We start from the raw sequence: 22,136 nt of genomic DNA, 5'->3' as shown, positions 1-22,136 counted from the left end.
GTACTGTAAAGGTCAATGCTCGAAAGTTCCCTAGACTACACAATTGATGTTACTACCAAAAAGAACAACTTTCTTGCAAGTGACTTTTGTTAAGTGTTCTTTAAAGCCACAGAAAGCTTTACCTCCTAGTGGCTCCTGTATAGTTTCACTAAATCCTGGCAGCAGAGGGAAGATGCCAGAGCACTTATCCATTCATATGCAAACTCTTATTAGCCCCTAACATAAAACCTCACTAAGAATTGCTGGCCCATGATAAAATATACAAATTCTTTAATCAAAACCAAAATAAAAGGCCCACATATTTACTTACAAAAGAACCCTTAAGAACGAAGGTAGCAAATTGGTGGGAAACATTGAAATAAGGAAGAGGAGGCCGTATACATGTAGAATGTTTATGGCTCTGAGGGGAAAAAAAGAAAATAACATAAGTTATGCAAATGACATACAAGCCACCTCAGGAAAAAGTAGTTAAACATTGAACAGCCCAAGACTAACAGAAATGGTACCCAATAGGTGAGAAGTATAAGTTTACTTCACATTTTTAAAGATTTTTTTTTATGTCACCTTTATTGAATGTGTATTATCTGTGTCTCATCAAAATAAAGCTCAGTGGCATTCTGGCTGAATAAAACTTCAAATTTATGACTAAATCCCAGAGTCATCTATGGCACACACACTTATAAAAATCACTTTTTAAAGTGATTTCCAAGTAAAATACAAAAAGCAAACACTTGTGATATGTTCACTGAAAAGGACTCTCACTAAATATAGCCTTCAAATACATAACTAAAATCAACTAAATATATATATAACAAATCGCATTGTCAACACCACTTTTTTTACTTGACACTATTATGCACTAGAATCAAAATAAGTATGAGATATAATCCTAATTTTAGAGGATTCAACAATCACACAGCACTTACAGTACAAGGTTCTCAGCCAGGCTTCATGGACAATCACAATTATAATTAGAGATTTCAATACCTCACTCTCAGTAATTGAGATATAACTAAACAGAAAAATCAACAAGGATACAGATAATTTGAACAACACTACCTGGATTGACATCTATATATCACTTCACCCAGCAACAGCAAAATGCACATTCTATTCAAACACAAGGACCATTTCCCAAGGTACACCATATTCTTAGCCATAAAAGAAGTCTCAATAAATTCAAAAAGATTTAAGTCACACAAAGTATGCTCTCTGACAATGGAATTTAAAGCAGAAATAAATAACAGAAAAATCTCTAAAGAATTACAAATTAACTAGAAACTAACAAATTTATAAATAATCCACGGCTCAAAGAAAAGACTAAAATAAAAATGGAAATTGGAAAAAAATTTGAGCTGTATAAAAATAAAAACCACACATATCAGTATTTGTGGGAGCCCCTAAATAAGTACACAGGGGAAATTTAGCACCAAACACCTCGATTAGAAAAAGAAAGGATTTGAGACTTCAGCTTCTACCTTAATATACTATGAAAAGAGCAAATTAAAACCAACTAAGCAGAACAAAGAAAATAATAAAGACCAAAGAAGAGCTCAATTAAACAAAACCCAGAAAACAAGAAGAGAATAATCAAGAAATCAAAAGCTGATTCTTTGAGAAAATCAATAAAACTAATAACTTTCCATCTACACTCATCAGGAAATCAGGACAAAAAGAAAATACAAATTATCATTACCATCAGTAAGAAAGGTGATATCACTATAGATTATATAGATATTAAAAGACTACTAGGGAGTAACATCAATAACTTAATGCCTGAAAGTTAAACAAGTTGAATGAAATGGAAAAATTTCTTGAAAGTCTCAAAAACCCAAAGCTCACTGAAGAAATGGACAAATTGAATAGCTCTATATCTGCAAAGGAAGTTGAAATTATAGTTAAAAATATTCCCACAAAGAAAACTGTAGCCTCAGATGGCTTTACTGGGAAATTCAAGAGTTGAATTAAAGTGTAGCTCAAACAGGAAGTAAAAGCTAAGGCAGAGTTGTTAAAATCATGCCCCACATGTACACAAAACCCATCAACACAGGTCGACTTGCCTATTATAAACATAAGGAAACCTCTGTGCAATCATGAGCTGACCATTACCTAAGCAGAGGCTTCAGTTGTCATACATGATAAAGCTTATAAATTTTATAGAACTCATTGAAGAAATTCACTAATCAAATAAACAACAAAGAACAAATACAAATGCTACAGACTGGAGAAAATCTGAACTCTAGAGTTGCTGCATTACATATGTAATATGACTAGTTTTCAACAAATAATTATAAGATTTGCAAAGAAACAGGAAAGAATGGCCCATAGATGGGGGGAAAAAAGTCATCAACAGAAACTATCTGAAAAAGCCCAGACATTATGTATTAGACATTAGACTTACTAGACATTAGACTTACTAGACAAAGACATTAAATCAGGTGCTTAAAGATGTTCAAAGAACAAAAGAACGTTTCAAAAAAGATGGCAGAGTAGGAAGGCAAGGTTGCAAATCACCAATACACACACCAAGGAAGCAACTACAGCAAATGCAACTAACCCTGAAAATTACCTGAAGAATGCAGAACAGACCATCTACACCTGGTGAAGAAGAGAAAAGACCACACAAAGAAGGGTGAAGTGGCAGAGCTGCAATCAGTCAGAACCTAAGCCCTTCCCCCACCCCAGATGACAAGTGGAGGAAGCAGGGAGAGGATAAGTGTCAGGAGCTCTGCACATCTGGCCCTGGAGATCTGCTCTGGGAACACAAGTCCATATTGCACTAGGCTTTGGTAATTAACAGGGCTGGACACAAGGGAGAGATGGAGGCTGAGACTTCAGCTGCTTGTGGAGGGAAGGTATGCTCTGTAAGTCCCACTGAGACCCAAGATGGAAGCAGCAGTTTGAAAGATTTACCAGCAGTGAAAAGGATACCAGAGAGGTGAGGGCAGGACTGAGCTCTCCTGGCAGGAGAAAGGGCAGGTAGACAGCTCCCCAGCCTTCCCTCAGCCCACTGGTTGGGCAGTCACAGAAGCCTCAAAGGTTAGTGGCTCAGCCATGACATGCTTCCCTGTGCACTGTGAGCACAACTTCCTGCTCAGCCCAGAAGCATCAGACCTTGCCGCCCTGCAGGCAGAGGGAGGATTTCCCAGTTTTCTAGGCCTGTCTCAGCCCAATTAGAGAAGCACCTGCAGGAGCCAGCTCCAAGTGCTGTTTCATCCTCATGGCCCAGACCCATGCCACACTCACCTGAGTACCTGCCCCACCCACCCTGCCAGCCCAGCAGCACTGCCATCACTGCAGGGCAGGCAGAGGGTGGCCTGCCCATGACAGACCCAGCACAAGCACTGATGCCTAGCTCACAATGGGCCAGTTGAGGTGAGCAGCCAGGGACTAACATTAGCTACTGTTGACAGACAGGTATAAAGGTCTCCCTGCTCATAGCCCACCAAAAGCAATGGGGGCTCCTCTGCAAAGGAGAACCAGGCACTGGTGAGTAAAGAGTCTTGAGCTTCTGGGCACCACAGGATGCCTTCTTCATAAAGCCACTACTCTCTAGACCAGGAAGCACAGCAGACCCATCTAATACAAAGGGAGAAACACAGAAACCCTGACAAAAATGTGGAGGCAGAGGAATATGTTCCAAATAAAACTACAGGATAAGACACTAGAAAGAAGGCTAAATGAAACGGAGATCACCAATCTTCATGATAAAGATATCAACATAACACTTATAAGTATGCTCACTGATCTGCAGAAAAATATTGAAGATCTCAGGGAGCTCAGGGAGGACTTCAACAAAGAGGCAGAAGAGCTGAAAAAGAGCCACTCAGAGCTGAAAAATACAGTAACTGAAGTGAAACATACAATGGAGGGAATGAATAAGAGATTGCTGCAAGTAGAGGAGACAGTCAATGAGATGGAAATTAAAGGGTAGCAACACAATGAAGCTGAGAAACAGAGAGAAAAAAAGAATCTCTAGAAATGAGAGGATGCTAGAACAGCTGTGTGACAGCTCCAAATGAAACAATATTTGCATAAAAGGGGTACCAGGAGGAGAAGAGAAAGATAAAAGGGTACAAAGTCTCTTTGAAGAAATAATTGCTAAGGAATTCTCCAATCTGGGGAAGGAAACAGACACCTAGGTCCTGGAAGCTCAGAGAGCCCCTAACAAAAAGAACCCCAGGAAGATAACACCAAGACATATAATAATTAAATGTGTGGGGGAGAAAGAAGAATAAAAAAGAAGTACTTTTAGATTGTGTTTGAAAGAGAGCAACCATCAACTTAATAAAAACTGTTGTATATTTAGGAAACTATCCATGAACCATATGGTAACCACAAACATAAAGCCTGTAACAGACACACCAAAAAAATTTTTTAAAGAGAAATCCAATCACAACACTAAAGGAAAACATCAGAAAAACAAGAGAAGATATGACAGGAAGAAAGTAATAGAGAGGAACTATAAAAAAAACAGAAAACATTTAATAAAATGGCAATAAACACATACCTATCAATAACTACCTTAAATATAAATAGACTGAATGCACCAATCAAAAGACAGAGGGTGACAGAATGGATAAAAGAACAAGATCATATGCTACCTAGAAGAGACACATTTCAGACCTAAAGAGAGACACAGACTGAAAGTGAAGGCATGGGAAAATATACTTTATGCAAATAATAAGGAGAAAAAAGGAGCAGTGCTACTTCTATCAGACAAAACAGACTTCAAAATAAAGTAGTGAGACAAAAAAAGGACATTATATAATGATAAAGTGGTCAGGTCCAACAAGAGGAGATAACAATTATAAGTATCTATGTACCCAACATAAGAACACCTAAATATGTAAAACAAATACTATCAGAACTAAAGGGAGAAATTGACTGCAACTCAATCGGACTTGAATACCACTTAGATCAATGAACAGATCATTCAGACAGAAAATAAATAAACAGAGGCACTGAACAACACATGAGATAAGATGGACTTAACAGATATCCACATATCATTCCTCCCAAAAGCAGCAGGATACACATTTTTCTCAAGTATACATGGGATATTCTCCAGAAGAGATCACATACTAGGCCACAAGAAGAGCCTCAATAAATTCAAAAGCTGAAATTGTATCAAGCAACTTCTCAGACAATAGTATGAAACTAGAAATAAACTATATAAACAAAACAAAACAAAAAACACAAACACATGGAGGCTAAACAACACGCTTCTAAATAATCAATGTATCAATGAACAATTCCAAGTAGAAATCAAGCAATACATGGAGACAAAAGAAAAAGATTACAACAATTCAAAATTTGTGGGACACTGCAAAAGCGGTTCTAGGAGAAAAGTACATAGCAATACAGGCTTACCTCAAGAAGCAAACACAATCCCAAATAAACAGTCTAAACTCACAACTAAAGAAACTAGAAAAATAAAAATAAATGAAACCCAAAGTTAGTAGAAGGAGGGACTAACAAAGATCAGAACATAAACAAATAAAATAATGAATAAAACAACAGAAAAAAATCAATGAAAACAAGGTCTGGTTCTTTGAGAGGATTTAAAAAAATGGACAAACCCCTAGCCACACTTATCAAGAAAAAAAGAGAGAGGACACAAATAAATAAAATCAGAAATGAAAAAGGAATAGCCACAACTGACACCAAAGAAATACAAACTATTATTAGATAATTCCATGAAAAATTATATGCCAATAAATTGAGCAACCTAGAAGAAATGCATAAATTCCTATAAAAGTACAACATTCCAAAACTGACTGAGGAAGATAGAGAAAATCTGAATAGACCAATTACTAGTAAAAAAATTGAATTGGTAATCAAAAAACTCCCCAAAAAATACCAGGTCCAGATGGGTTCACAGCTGAAGTCTACCAAACATTTAAAGACAAGCTTATGCCTATCCTTCTAAAAGTATTCCAAAAAGTAGAAAAGGAGGGAATACTTCCAAATTCATTCTATGAGGCTAACTAACATCATTCTAATAACAAAGCCAGACAAAGACACTACAAAAACAGAAAATTTTAGACCAATATCCCTGATGAACATAAATGCAAAAATTCTCAACAAAATGTTATCAAGCCAAATTCAAAAATACATCAAAAAGATCATCGATCATGACCAAGTGGGATTTAGTCCAGGAATTCAAGGATGGTACAATATTCATAAATCAATCAATGTGATATACCACATTAAAAAAAGGAAGGACAAAAACCACATGATCATCTCAATAGATGCTGAAAAACATTTGACAAAATTCAACATACATTCATGATAAAAAAATTTCTCAACAATATGGATATAGAGGGAATTTACCTCAACATAACAAAGGCCATATATGACAAACCCACAGCTAACATCATCCTTAATGGCAAAAAAGATGAAAGCTTTTCCTCTAAGATCAAAAACAAGACAAGGATGTCCACTCTCACCACTTTTATTCAACATAGTATGGGAGGTCATAGCCACAGCAATAAAACAAGACAAAAAGATAAAAGGCATCCAAATTGGTAAGGATGAAGTTAAACTGTCACTATTTGCAGATGACATGATATTACATAGAAAATCCTAAAGATTCTACTAAAAAAATTATTAGAACTAATAAATGGATTCAGCAAAGTTGCAGGATACAAAATTAGTACACAGAAATCTGTTGCATTACCATGTACTGACAATGAACTAGCAGAAAGAGAAATCAGGAAAACAATTCCATTTACAATTGCATCAAAAATACCTAGAAATAAACCTAACCAAAGAGGTGAAAGACCTGCACTCTGAAAATTATAAGACACTGATAAGAGAAATTTTAAAAGACACAAATAAATGGACTTCTGTCCCATGCTCGTGGATAGGAGGAATTAATATTATCAAAATGGCCATTCTGCCCAAAGAAATTTACATATTCAATACAATCTCTATCAAATGTCAATGGCATTCTACAATGAACTACAGCAAAGAATCCTAAAATTCATATGGAACCATCAAAGACCCTGAATAGCTAAAGCAACCCCAAGAAAGAACAAAGCTAGGAGTATTAGACTCCCTGACTTCAAGTTATACTACATAGCTATGGTACTGGCAAAAGGACATGCCCATAGATCAATGGACCAGAATAGAAAGCCCAAATATAAACCCATGTATATATGGTCAATCAGTATGTGGTAAAGGAACCTTGACTATACAGTGGGGAAAATACAGCCTCTTCAACAACTGGTGTTAGGAAAACTGGACAGCTACCTGGAAAAGAATGAAACTGGATTACTGTCTAACTCCAAACACAAAAACACACTTGAAATGGATTAAAGACCCAAATGTAGGGCATGAAATCATAAAATTTTTAGAAGAAAACATAGGCAAAAATCTCTTGAACAAAAGCATAAGCATTTTTTTCCTGGACACATCTACTTAAGCAAAGGAATCAAAATCAACATGAACAAGTGGGACTGTATCAAACTAAAAATCTTCTGTACAGCAAAGGACACCAAAAACAGAACAAAAGGCAACCTACAGTATAAGAGAATGTATTTATGAATGATTTATACAATAAAGTGTTACCATACAAAATTGATAAAGAACTCAAATGACTCAACACCAAAAAAAATTAAAATAAAAATAAAAACCAAATTAAAAAATGGGTGGAACAGACATTATTCCAAAGAAAAAATAGAGATGGCCAACAGGAAAAGATGCTACACATCACTATCCATCAGGGAAATGTAAATAAAAACCACAATGAGATATCGCATCACACCAGTCAGAATAGCCACTATCCAAAAGAAAAGAACTAACAAGTGTTGGCAAGGATGTAGAGAAAAGGGAAACCTCCTACACTGCTGGTGAGAAGGTAAACTGGTGCAGCCACTATGAAAAGTAGTATGGATGTTCCTCAAAAAATTCAAAATAGGAATACCAGACACCCAATAATTCCGCTTCTAGGAATTTACCTTAAGAAAGCAAAATCCTGATTTGAAAAGATATATGCACCTTTATGTTTATTGCCACATTATTTACAATAGCCAAGATATGGAAGCAACCAAATTATCAACAGATGAATAGATAAAGAAGAGGTGGTACATATACACATTAGAGTATTATTCAGCCATAAAAAAGAAAGAAATCCTGCCATTTATGACAACATGGATGCACTTACAGGGTATTAGGCTAAGTAAATAAGCCAGTTTCACTTATTTGTGAAATCTAAAAACAAAACAAAACAAAACGAACAAAATAGCAATAGTCTCATAGACACTGAGAAGTGACTGGTGGTTTCCATGCAGAAGGGGTTGAGGTGGGTGAGCAGGGAGAGTGAGAGGAATAAAGGGGAACAAAAATTCTCAATCATAGTATAAGTTGGTCACAGGGATGGAAGTGCAGCATGGAGAATATAGGCAATGACTCTGTAACATCTTCCTATGTTGACAGATAGTAAAGGCTCTAGTTGGGGTGAGGATTTAATAATGTGTCTAACTGTTTAACCACTGTGTTGTATACTTGAAACCAATATAAGAGTGTATATCAACTATACAACTATACATACTTCAATGAAAAAAAGAACTAAAGAAAACCACATCTAAGGAACTGAAGGAGAGTTCTACTTCCAGAATGGCAACGTGAAGAGTTCCATGAGCCTGCTCCTGGCAAAACTGGTAAAAATTATTTAAAGAAAATTCAAAGGCTCTGGATACAGCCCTAGGGGCACATAACAAATAAACATTTATTCCAGAAAATCTACTAAAACTCAGTAAGGCCAGCAAGTCTGTCACATTTAAACCATGACTCTTTTCCTCTTAGCCCAGAGTGACATAAATTCCATGCCAAGGGGTGAAGCCACAGGGCTCCCTCCCCACAGGCTACCAGTTGAAGGCTATAGTATCTTTCTGGGAGAAGTAGGATGTCCGCATTTCTAATACTCCCTCCCCTCAGCTACTGGGTACAAAGGCTAAGTAACACTGAGTGTGGCCTAGAGGCTTGGGGGCTCCTTCCCACTGCCCAGCTCCCATTCATGGGCTCTTCTTGTGCAAGGCACACTTAGAATATTGAGTTCCCAAATATCTACCCTGTACCCTGTTCCTAAACCAGCAGTCATGAAGAGAGAAACATTCCTTTGTCCTGACTCCTAGTTCCAAGTGTTGGCTCTGGGATTTTTGTTCAGGGAAAGAGACAGAACATAAAACTGAAAGCTCAGATAGTCTCCCCAAAGGAATTAATTGCACAGCATGGATACATTGAAGACTAAGAGCACTCAGAAATAATAGAAGTTTTGTGGGAAGCAAATAAGAAGAGCATGGTAGCTTCCTTTGACACATAAACTAAACAGCCCAACTAGTTTACCACGGAGAACCACAAAGAGACACAGCCAAGAAGAACCCTCTGGAGGTCAGAATAAACCTAAAACACTAATCTCAAAATAGACCTCTGCAAATAAGCTGGAACTTAATTGGGTCCAGGTTGTGGAGCAACTTAAGCCCTTGGGCATTGTTGGAAAAAACAGGGCAATCCACCAGCAATTAGTGAAGCAACTAACAGAGAGGTGTAAGAAAGGAAAGAGACAAAGAGGACCTTGGGAAAACTTCAGTCAGCCCAGGGTGATTGTACAAAGCTGTACCCTCTAAGAAGCCACATGTGTCCAAAGCTGCACCTTCTAAGAAACAACACTGAGGCTTTCACAGCACAGGGGGAAATAAACCTCACTAAAATACTCCAGACAATCACAAGACAAACAAGCAAGCGTGCTACAACAAACCCCAGAGCGGGAGGGGACCAGTACTCAGACTTGATACGATATATTATATAAAAGGTCTGGCTTTCAACATGAAATTGTGAAACATTCAAAAAAACAAAAAGTGTGACCAATACAGAAACTGCCTACGAGAGCAACCAGATGATGGATTTAACAAAGGTATCAGAGTAGCCAATATAAATATGTTTAAATAACTAAAGGAAACAAGGCTTAAATAAGGAATGTAAAGGAAGGTATAATTACAATGTCTCATCAAGTAGACAATAACAATAAAGTGATAGAAAATTTTTAAAGTGCTAAATGGAAATTCTGAAATTAATAATGTAACAACTGAAATGAATAATTCACTGGGTGAGGGGGGTCAACAGCAGATTTGAACTTGCGGAAGTAAAGAATTTGAAAACAGACTGATGTAGATGGTGTCATCTGAAGAACAGAGAGAAAAACAAAGTGAAGAAAAAGGAACAGAAACTCAGAGAAATGTGGGAGATTATTAAGTATACTGACATATGTATGCTCAATGGGACAGAAGAGAGAGAAAGGAATAGAAAAAATATTGAAGCAATAATAGCTGAAGACTTTCCAAATTTGATGAAAAACACTCTACAGATCCAGGAAGCTTAACAAACTCCAAGAACAAATGCCAAGAGATAAACACAGAGATATCTAGTAAAAATGCTAAAAGTCAAAGACAAGAAGAAAATCTTAAAAACCGCAAGAGAAAACTGACTTACCACTTAGAAGGGAAACTCAGTAAGATTAACAGTTGACTTCTCATCAGAAACAATGGAAGAGAACACATTCAATGGAAAAGGTGTCAACCAATAATACTATATCCAGCCAAATTATCTTTCAAAGAACAAAAGCAAAATGAAGAAATTTCCACATAAATTAAAAAATAAGAAAATTTGTTAGTAGAAGACATAGGACACAAGTACTCTTGGGGGTGGTGATGGACACATTCAGTATCTTGATTGTGTAAAATATAATGAAATTTTTATGCTCCCCCATGGTGGTCTTAATGGGCAGGAGAGCTACGCAAGCTGTAGAGGCCTTAGGTCAGCCAGAACAACTCACGTTATGCTGTGAAGATACCGTACAGCCATTCTTCCTGAGTAAGAAAGATTAGCATAGCCCTCACTCATGGCTGAGAAGAGAAATGGCCTTGAATGTTCAAAGACAACAAACTGAATGGGGGCCTGGTTCTCATGTACATAGTAGAATTCAGTAGGAGAATGAGTAACAATTCTAAACCTTTCCTCCTTTCACACATAGCATCAGAATATACAAAGTTTATTCTTTTAGGACACTAACCAAATATATCCTTGACACACTGCTTGATGTACAGATTAATGCAAACCCTTTCCTGCCCGTAACCCCTGCTGTAAAATGCATATAAGCTATCTCCAAAGAGCTACCGAGCATTCACTTAGAACTCTCATGATCTGGGTCATGGTCCTCAGTAAGATTCTCAGTAATCTCTTTCTTAATATAATAGTCATATTGATTTCAATCAACAATTGTGATGATGGTTTATGGGGCATATACCTGTTAAACTTATGAAATGGTGCACTTTAAGTATATGTTTGAAGGGAATCAGAATATGCCTCCACAAAATGTCACTTTGGTATAAAGATTATTTTAAGTTCAAGACATACAAGATTCAACAGATGCAGAAAAATGTCTTTTCTGAGTTCCATTATCTGACTAAAAGCAACAAGATCTGAGAAATAAGACTGCCATAAATTCTTCTTCTGGGTGCAACTACTCTCAGAAAGGAAGAATGGGAACAAAGGTGATCCCAAATCCTTTCTCCAGGGGAGTTTTATGGCCCTGAAGATGGAAAGACCACTCATACTAGTAGACAAATATTATCATAAATTATCTTATCTATTTGTTCTCCTGAAACCCATTTTTCTTTCCAAAAAGTCATTTATTTTCCCATAAGTGCCCTTTCTCCCTCTCCCTATTACCTGGTAAGCTAGGTATATGAACTCAAATTGTAACCACCCCTTTGAGTTACTTATCAGTTTCTCCCACATACATGTGCATTACACATACCAATAAATGCTGTTTTCCTTTCTCCTGTTAATCCTTCTTTTGCCAGTTTAATTTCTGGGACCCCAGCTACTAAATCTATGTAGATACAGAAAAAAGGTTTTTCCCCTTTACATGGTGTTTATCATATATCAATTATTCTTAAACAGAGCTGTCTTTTTAAAGTGTTCAGTTGTGCTTTATGATGTTTTTCCAATACTGACAAAATGAGTTAAAACAACAAGAATTACCATAGTTTCAATGATGATGGTGAGGTTACCTAAGCCATCAGTAAGAGCTACGTAGCTTCCTCCTTCCTCTAAATGGCCAACTGTCTTCAGGTAATGCCACCCTGGTTGAGTAAACTGAGTGGTGTGAGCTATAGAAAAGCAGAGAAAGACCCAATAAGATAAAAATGGTAATAATAGGGTTTCTTAAAAAAAAAAAAGCTGACTACTGATTTTGAGTCTAATTACTGATTTGAGCCCAATTGAGTCTAACAAACTGTTTTCTATTTTGGAGGAAATACCAATCTCATGCTTCAATGTTTGAATTAGTCCAGCCAAACACAATTATTGTGGGAAGATTCTTAGAATGACTGGTAAAAATAAATGAACCACATTCTGTCAGTTCAAGAACACTGTCTTTTTTTTCTAAAAGTAAAATAAAGTTATCCTCTCCCAACCCTTTTCTTCATCTCTATTTAATCCAACCCCCCAAAAAAGGGTTTAAAAAAGTTAATAATGCATTTCAAAAACTAAGCTTTATGGTTTCAAAGTTTATTATATTTACTGGATACTTCCAAATCTGGCCCTGAATATGTACTGAACAATATTCCATGTCCCCACTCCACTCCACTCCACAAAAACAGTGAAAAAAATCAGAAGAGTAAATTAGTTCACCTATATCTTGTGGGACCAATGATTTCAACATTTCAACTTATTAGTTATCCAGTGAGGATATACAGGTCCAACTTAAATTTCATATTTTTGGGAGGACAATTAAAGGATATTGGAATAATGTCTCCACTATATGACTAATGTCATGACTACAAATCTCTCTGAGGAAAAACATAAACTCAAAAAGAAAATCACCAAATAAAGGTTAAAAATGGAAACAAATTCACTTCAGATTCATGATTTTCCTATGAAGGCATTCAACCTTTGAAGAAATTGGTTTCTTTTAAGATTACACTTACAACGTGAAAACAAAATTGTCCTAAGTGCTTAATTTATTAATTAAAATATTACATAAAGAACTTGAATATTCTTCAACAGGACTTTTATTTTGTTTAAATTACATTAATTATTAGTATGGTTATATCCCCCTTCATGAAAAAGTGATTCCATGCCATCTATTGTCTGCACGATCTCTACTTCTGTTGCAACAACTAATGAATGATACCATAAAAAGAGTTTTGTATTTCAGTGGAAAAGGCACATTATCTATTGCCCTGTTTGTTGTCATTAAACCATTTTGAAACATGTAAGTTGTAGATAACTATACATGTAAATATACAGATACTATGTATATGTAAATTACATCCTGCCTGGTAAAGATTTCATTGATTTCCTCCCTTCTCTGCTGTGATTGATTCCCTTCCTTCCTTGCCTACCTTCCCTCCCTTCCAGTCTGTCTCCATCTGCAATTCACCTCAAATTCCTTAAATCCAAGTAAATTTGTACTGTTTTTACTTTTCCTTTGAATTAGTTGTTCATCTGCCTGGTTCCTTCATATCATATAAGTAATATAAAATCTTTAACATGTGCTCATTTTTGTGTGTGTGTAAGAGCCATGATTTTACCTTTTTCTAAAAATTATCTCTAACAACACTCATCAGTAGATTTAGAGCACACTCTAAGCCATATCTCACATAACTTTTACATTGACTTCATTTAATAATTCAATAAATATAATATTTGTTAATCACCTAACATTTGTCAATCATCTACCTTTGATTTTGTTAGCACACTATCCTAATCATCAAAAGTATAATATAAATGAATAAAGTATCACCAAGACTAATTTTAAAACTTTTAGATATTCTGAGTTGTACTCAGTTTTACTTACACATCATTTTATTAGCAATTGTCATAATTTGTAATTACATATTTAGATGATTATTTATTTCTGTCCGTCTCTAGATTAATCTCTCTCCCTCTCCTCCTCCCCCTTTGCCTTACTTTTCTAACAGCCTAGTCTTAGAATAATCAAGGATGGAAAAAGTCACCTAGTTACCTAAAAGATCCTTAAAAATATCCACTATGGCAAATCTTGCTTACAACAGAAACACACACTTAGGTATGCACACATGCACACACACACATGGAGTTTTAATAAACCCTTCCAGTGTTTTCTGTTTTGTCTCAGAAAGAAATGTAGGAAGTGAGAGAAAGAATCGGAACCATACCTGATACCCAGATAGGAGATTCTACTACATAGTGTCCACTCCATGGCTCCTGAGCAGTCATTAATCCACATCGCCCATAAGGCAACTGTTCATAGTAACTAGCCACCAAATTCCAGGCAATTGTGCTAAAAGATATGACAAAAGAGAAACACCAAAACAGCTTGTGATAAAAATATGAATGCCTACAAGCCTCTAGGAAAAAGAGCTTATCAGAGTTTATATAAATGCACGTAAATGACTAAAAAATGATCACCCAAAACTATTAAGTCATAAGTTCATTGACATTTTGAAAAATCCAGTACTGGATGCATCTAAATATTTTTAATGCTGAATCACATAATTTAAAAACACCAGTGTTTATGGGATGTACAATTTTTACTGAACAGTGGTGTAGCCAGAAGACGAATCATGCCCTACCTATACCAAACATGTCACACATTTGAGTCAAATACATAAACTCTTTGCCCACACCTGCTTTCCTTTTGAGTCAGCCTCCTTAATGCCCCCGTTTCATGACATAATTTTAGGAACTTGACTCTGAGCTGCTGCAGTTTTATATTTGATAACTCTTATAGAGTCAGAGTGCCTGGGTTCAAACCATGGTAAACTTAACCTCTCTGGACCTCAGTTTCTTCATTTGTAAAATGAGGATAATAATTATACCCAACTCATGTGATTGCTGTCAGAATTAAATGTACTAATGCATATGAAGAATACAGAACAAGATGTGGGCTGTTGTACTGCCATGATTCTGCTTCACCTATAGGTACTAATTGGGTCAGCTTATTGATCTGTATTTTGACCCATTCTTTCACATGTCCACAGCTGTTGCTGAACCCCAAGATTGTGACTCTATAGTTCTCAGGAAAATCCAAGAGCAAAAGGGAAGTGCTGGATCCTGGTACTGCTGGCTTCCTCACAGTCGAAAAAAAAAAAGAGCTTACCTACAGAATTGTATTTGTCTTATGATGTCCTCATCCATCATGAAATGACAGACTGACATTCTTAGAAAATCAAACCTTCAATTCTAATTTCAGAGTGGAAATAATAGACCCATTTTTCAAAAATACCTTCTACCAGTGGAAATTTTAAGAGTTCTCATAATTTTATCTATGGATTACAAGATTCGTGGTATCTTCTCTGGCTGCTGATAGAAGTGTAAATTAAAACCAACTGAGAGCATTTTGTAAGATATACAAAAGCCTTCAAAATCTATTTACCTCTGACCCAGACAGTCATTCCATTTCTAATAATACACCCTAAGGAAATAATCACAGATGCATCAAAGATATTTGTATACAATTGATCATTTTAGTGTGTACAAAGCTGTTAATTAAAATAGAAACAAGCTCCATTTCTAGGAAGAGAATACTCAGTTAGGTGTACAGTGCTTCCCAAACTTGTGTGGCATCCGAATCACCTGGGGCACTGACTGGGTCCCCAGAGTCCCAGGGCCTGTCCTGGAGATTCTAATTCAGTCAGTCTGGGCAGCTGCCAAGGCATCAGCACGAGTGTCTCGAGGGCTTCTGAAGACAAGGCAAGTTTGGGAAATGATGCTTTATGTAACAAAACACACATATCCATTAAGATGATGAAGTGGAGGATACTTAAATATGAGAAAAAGTCTGTAATTCCTTGTTAAATGAAAAGCAACTTATTTATAAAACATTATGTAGTATGGCTTCAATGTTGTATGAAAATTTTATACATATAAATATTAATAGGAGGACATACACCAAAATTTTTAAGGACAGTTATTTCCAGAGGGTAAATATATGGGTGACTTTGTTTCCATCTTTGTCCTTATATGCAATTACCATATTCTCTGTAAGGCATGCATTACCCTTAATACAAAATTAAACTACTGGAACCAAACTCTCCATGATAAACATCTTTTCTTTCAAAAGAAGAGAAAGAGCAAAGGCTGTAGAAGAATATATGAGCTTACCCCAACAGCACAAAGTACACAATGGCTTGCTTTTGTTCCATCTACCATTGTGTTGCAAAGCTATTTTGAATCGAATTACAATTAAAGCTTCTCAGTGCATTTAAGAAATGCTTCCTTAAGAAATAAAAGGAATTGTGTTCTCTCATAACAGTCTCTGTTTTGTAAACAGACAGTTAGACAAATTAAGTGATGCTGTGAGGAAGCAATCAGGCAGACTGACAAGTGAATAATTCACAAGAGAACTTGCCTGGTCTTTTCAAATGGTTACTGTCAGAATGAGGAAAGAAGGAAACTATTCTAGATTAGAAGAGATTTTAGGGGCATGACATCTAAATGCAATGCAAGATGCTTGAATGGCTCTTAGCTTTAACAAAAAAAGCTCTCAATGACATTTCTGGAGATAATTAGAAAAACTTGAATATAGACTAGGTATTAAAAATATTTTTTAATGTTCTTATGCTTTCATGTGTCAAAATGACAAAATGATCACATAGGAGAATATCCTTCTGTTTTAGAGCTACTTACTAAAAATTAAGGGTGAAGTGTCATATCTGCAATCCATACTTCTTGATTAAAATATGTGTATAGCTTGTCAAAAATCATAGAACTGCATGAATTTTACTAGATATATAAATTACATCTCACTAAGCCTGATTTTATTCAATACAGACTATATTCAAATACAGAATAATAGGAAGAAATAGCTGTAAGGCTGGAGGTTCCAGGGGAAGGGGTGAGCCTGCTGGACAAGCTCAGGCCTCACCAAACAAGGCGAAGAGACCAACAGGTTCCGGTCTGACAACATTCCAGAGTCTGATCGGACAACATTCCTAACTAGAGCCCTCCCCCAAGCTAGAAGAGTAGTGGTAACTTTCCAGTATCTGGCTTAAGGCCAATGAGAGACCCCCACGTACCCTAGGTGAGCCGATCCCTGCGCCACTGTACACCTTTGCTCTCCCTCCCCCTGCCTTCTTTAAAAACTCGCTGCCTGCCCTGCTGAGTGTGACTTCCCCAGCCTGTGATAGCCAGACTGTGGCACATCACCCGGGAATTGCGCTCAAATAAACTGCCTGGCCCTTTGTTGCCTCTCGTCACCTGCTTATTTCAGTTAGAATTTATCTTACAATAGCTTAGGTATAGATGAAGCTGTAAGGCAAAGCATTTACAATCACTGAACTGAGTTTGTGAGAATATGGAAGCCCACTGTACTTGTTTCTACTTACGTGTTTTGCAATTTTTCAGAATAGAATGCTTTAGAAGTTTTAGTAACTTACGAAGTCATGTAGCCATTGATATAATTCTGATTCAATATGCGACCCCAGCAGCCTGCACCCACATCATTATTTATAGTGCTAAAATCTTCAGAAGACCAAAGTTTCTTCCCAGTCAACATCGCACCAGTTACTGTACAAGTCCCAGGATAATGAGCTCTAGGAAAGAAAAGGCGGAAGGAAATGGGAAAAGGTCAGAATGTGGCACTTATTTCTATTTGTTGAGTGAATGAAAATACATGTCTTCTCCAGAGTTTTTATTTTACAACAATGGACAACGTCCCAAATGATGTGCGAATGATTATAAGCATCTGCTTCTCGTCCTTGTATCTCAGGATGCCCTTGAAATGAGATAAACCTATAACAGCATATAGAATGGGAAGGAAGACTATCAATGGTTGAGAAATTTCTGTCGGTTTCTGGAAACCATTAAGTGGATGGAAGTGTGCTGACAGATGGAGGAAGCAGAGGAGGCCACAGCCTGGAACTCTCGAAAAGATGAATGAGGTAGGGACAGGAGTCAGAGTTCCCAGGATAAGTAGGTAGCTTGGAACGAGAGGAAGGAAGGAGTAAAAAGGAAGCCAAAAATGAGACTGCTGAATCAGTTATATAAAGTAGTACCTCCTCTTCTACCCCCACCCCTAGCAGACAGAAAGACAGCCTGGTATTTACCTCAGACAAAAACAAACAAAAACAAAACAACAAAACCCACAAGTAGTTCTTTCTTGAAAATAAAAGAATAAACTACCTTGGGAAAACTACAAGTTATTATCCCAGAGCAATGGTGGTTCTCAACCTGGATGATTCTGCCTGGAGAAGAAGCCAGGGGAGGACAGGATTTCCTACTAGCTTCTAGTGAGCAGAGGCCAGAGATGCTACTAAACATCCCACAATTCACAGGGCAGGTCCCCACAACAAAGAATTATCCAGTGAAAACATCAAAGTGCAGAGGTTGAGAAACCCTGCCCCAGGGAAATAAACCTCTTCCTTATTCTAGCATGAGAGAGGAGTCGAAGTATATTTTTTACTCCAGTAGTAAAATGCTGCCATCATGATTGAGGAAACAACTGATTACTCAATAAAAACGATTAAGAAATTTCAAATGTAACGTAGAAAACAGACTGAAAGTTAATATGGTAAAAAGAGAGCAGATAGCTAAATAACTTTCGGGACAATGCACATTGTTCTTTTTAGGTCAACAATTATTTACAAAAAAATGTGCAAGCAGAATAATGGAGACTGGATTGTACCACAATTCTAATACTTGTAGTTTGGTGTGGTAGTAGTAATTACATTAAAAGAGAGATTGTGGAGACCTGTTTCAATTTTTAGTTACTTAATTCCACTTAGGTCATGAATCTTTTAAGAAAAAGTCCTGTTTAGGAATTCATTATACCTAGTGAAGACAAATTAAGGGGCAATGTCAATTTGGAATTCAGGACTTGAGGAAGAAAAAATATATAATATATAAAAATATAAAAAGGAATATTAGAGAAAAATGAGGTTCCACCAAGACTTTGTTGAGTCACTGAACTCAGTTGAAAGCAGACACCTATTCAGTATTATAAATATACACCAGAGAAGCCAGGAGCAAGCTATTACCTAAAAGGGTTAGGAAATTATTGTTCTGAAACAGCAGCAGACTCACAGACCCCAAGAAGGGACTAGTGGTTACCAAAGGGGAGGGGTATGGGAGGGCGGGTGGGGAGGGAGGGAGAAGGGGATTGAGGGGTATTATGATTAGTACACATGGTGTTGGGGGTGGGGGGGTCACGGGAAGAACAGTGTAGCACAAAGAAGGCAAACAGTGAATGTGTGGCATCTTACTACACTGATGGACAGCGACTGCAATGGCATATGGGGGGGACTCGATAATATGGGTGAATGTAATAACCACATTGTTTTTTCATGTGAAACCTTTATAAGAGTGTATATCAATACCTTAATAAAAAAATAAATTATTGCTCTGGCACTATTAAATTCAACTTGAAAAATCTGACTATTCATCTTTATAATAGAATTTTAATAGTTTTACATTTTACATCTATTCTCATATCCTGGAACTTCATTCAGTGATCATGATATTCAGCTTTGATGCCTCAGCCAAATACTAATTTTAAGTCTCCTCTACTTGTCACTTAGCCAAAGGTATGTTTGGTGTATCTCTGGTTAAATATAATTGGATAAAAGAATAAAAGCCTGAAAACTAGTATGCTATTATGTTACAAATGATCCCTAGATGTTAGGATTATGGGTAAATTGCAACTCTAGCTTTACAGTTTTCTACATTTTCAAAACTGTCTATAATGAGCATTTTTATAATGTGAATGAGTGTCCCTTTTAAAGTTATAGAAGTAGGTGTTACATCTTTCATTCAGAAAACAACATAACTGTTATGTTACATTTAAAACCTGAGTGATTAAATGATCTGAAAACAGGAGAGTAGAGCCGATACTAAAATCTCTGCCAATGTCCAGACCCACTGCTAGTTGAACGACATGTCAAGGTTCTTCAGAATGTAATTTTTTTAATGTATATAATCAGGCAAATGCCTCTATCATTTCACAGCATTTTTCAAACTTCACATAACAAAGAAAATAAAAATCACTGAAAGTAAACCAAAGTTTATCTTAACAGAGGAACATATGTGTATTAAAAGAAAATTAAAACTTATAGAGAAGGTGGATTCATGGTGGCACCCCAGTTTCTGAAACTCTCAGTACTCCTCTGAAAGCAAACGGATCAACCAGATGAAGGAAAGAAAAAAAAACCCACAGACAATATCCTCATCCAAAGCAGGTGACAGGGAATCCCCAGGAGCCCTGCAGCATCAGGACTGGCCCAGGATCAGCAGACAAATATGAAAACTGTGGAAGAGAAAGGGTCTCACCCCCCAAAGGGCAGACCCCCACCCTGAGTGGAGGCATCAAAAAACAACTGGTAAACTGGGAATGTCAGCACAAGCTTGACTTTAGGGTGAATGCCAAAACTGTGAGTTCACTAGCAGCTCCCACACAATACTATGATAGTTTAAGCCAGATTTGTCCAATAGAAAGATGATGTGAGCCATACATGTAATTTTAAATTTCCTAGTAGCTACATTTAAAAAAGAAAACTCAATGATATACTTTGTTCAACCCACTGTATGCAAAATATTATCATTCACTATGCAATCAATATAAAAAAATTATTAATAACATTTTACATTCTTTCTTATATTAAATCTTTAAAACCTAGTGTCTGTTTATACTTAAAACACACCTAAATCCAGAACAGCTACATGTGGCTAGTGGCTACTGTATTGAACAATACAGGCCTAAACCTTCAATAATTTCAGAAATAGGTAGCAAAAAATCCTTTCTGGAATGGTAGAGAATAAGATGCTTGGATGAGAATCCAAACTGAGTAAGGCAGGAACATGTAAGGGGAGGAAGACAACTTTAGACAATAGGGGAAATGGGGACTAGACAGAGCAGACCCCAAAAAGTACTGTAACTGCAAAACAAAAATTTGCAAACATAAGCGTCTGACCCCAAGAAACTAAGGGTGACTTCAGCAAAACACTTAAAGGTGTGCATTGCATATGCTTAATGTACAGCTAGACTAAAAGAGTAATTTATTAGCATATAAATATTGCATGTTCTGATAATGTATTAAGCTGACACAAAATAAGAGAAGGAAGAAAAAAGTGAAATGTAAACTGCATTTGCCAACTGGCTGGGAGGATATCAAAATAGCAGGGCCTAAGCTCATTAAGAGTATAAATACTTGATCGGAGGAAAAGATGGCAGCATGAGTAGGGTGGCAGAAATCTCCTCCTAAAACCATATATTTGTAAATGTAAATTTTCCTATTTTGCTCATAAATTCTTTCCTCTAGGGGGATACCAGAGGCGTCCTCCAATATTATAAGTAACATTAAGGGGTCCCTGGGCAGTGGGGACTATTAATCTCTTTTTATTACTTTGCTGTTTCATGTAAGTTTCTTGGGAGAATGGGTTTTTCCATGGCCCAGGTTCCCATAACTCCTTCTCTGCCAATATTCTAAAGAAATCCTGGTTAGTCATGTTTGAATTGTTTCAAAAGGAAAGACAAACTGCATCTAGTTTTAAGAGAGGCCTGGCTTGTTCTGCCTCACTTATTTGTGGCAGTATGCCTGGAACAGTTGGTCCCATAGCACTGCTTTCATTTCCAGAATTGCTGCTTTGATCAAAATTTTGGGTTATGTTATTTACTAAAGGTGAATCAATCTTAGATAGATAAGATTTCCCATAAATGAGCCCAATCACCGACATCATAACTGCAAAAATAAGTGCAAGAATTAGCAGGGGCCAGCTATGAGGTTTCCTGGCTTTTGGGATCCCACCTCATGCCTGGACCTTGTCAAACAGCATGAGCAGCATGGCCCACGCCATCTCCCCCTTTTTTATTTTTTGCAGCTGATAGAAGCGTCTTCAATTCCAAATGGGTTGTTCATATTCCTTTGCTCAGCAGTCGGATGAAGACTGGGAAAAGGAGTAGAAGGGAGAGTATAATTAATGCTGAAATTCTGAGATTTATGAAAGAGGGAAAACAAGCAGTATGGGTAGTGTAATGTCGCAGGGTAGCCAGGAAAGAATTAGCAACTTCAGGAGCCATGGCTGAGGATACGTGAGCTTCACTAATAGCCCTTATCTTTTCTTGTAAACTGGCCATATCTACAGAGGTATTA

The 22,136-nt window shown here is 36.8% G+C and overlaps 1 protein-coding gene across 1 annotated transcript in view; it reads right to left on the bottom strand.

Annotated features, from left to right (window-relative positions):
* The window catches only part of GALC (galactosylceramidase), an 82,919-nt gene that overhangs the window by 25,472 nt on the left and 35,311 nt on the right, over nucleotides 1–22,136 (bottom strand). The window contains exons 10-13 of the mRNA XM_036882102.2: nucleotides 17,430–17,585; nucleotides 14,208–14,332; nucleotides 12,049–12,176; nucleotides 311–400 (exon numbers count right to left, since the gene is read on the bottom strand). Of these exons, the coding sequence (XP_036737997.2) occupies nucleotides 311–400; nucleotides 12,049–12,176; nucleotides 14,208–14,332; nucleotides 17,430–17,585 (499 nt within the window). The remainder of the gene's footprint in view (nucleotides 1–310; nucleotides 401–12,048; nucleotides 12,177–14,207; nucleotides 14,333–17,429; nucleotides 17,586–22,136) is intronic.

Source organism: Manis pentadactyla, chromosome 11 (genome assembly GCF_030020395.1).
Source record: "Manis pentadactyla isolate mManPen7 chromosome 11, mManPen7.hap1, whole genome shotgun sequence".
NCBI classification, from domain to species: domain Eukaryota; kingdom Metazoa; phylum Chordata; class Mammalia; order Pholidota; family Manidae; genus Manis; species Manis pentadactyla.
This window is presented reverse-complemented; position numbering and strand designations above follow the sequence as displayed.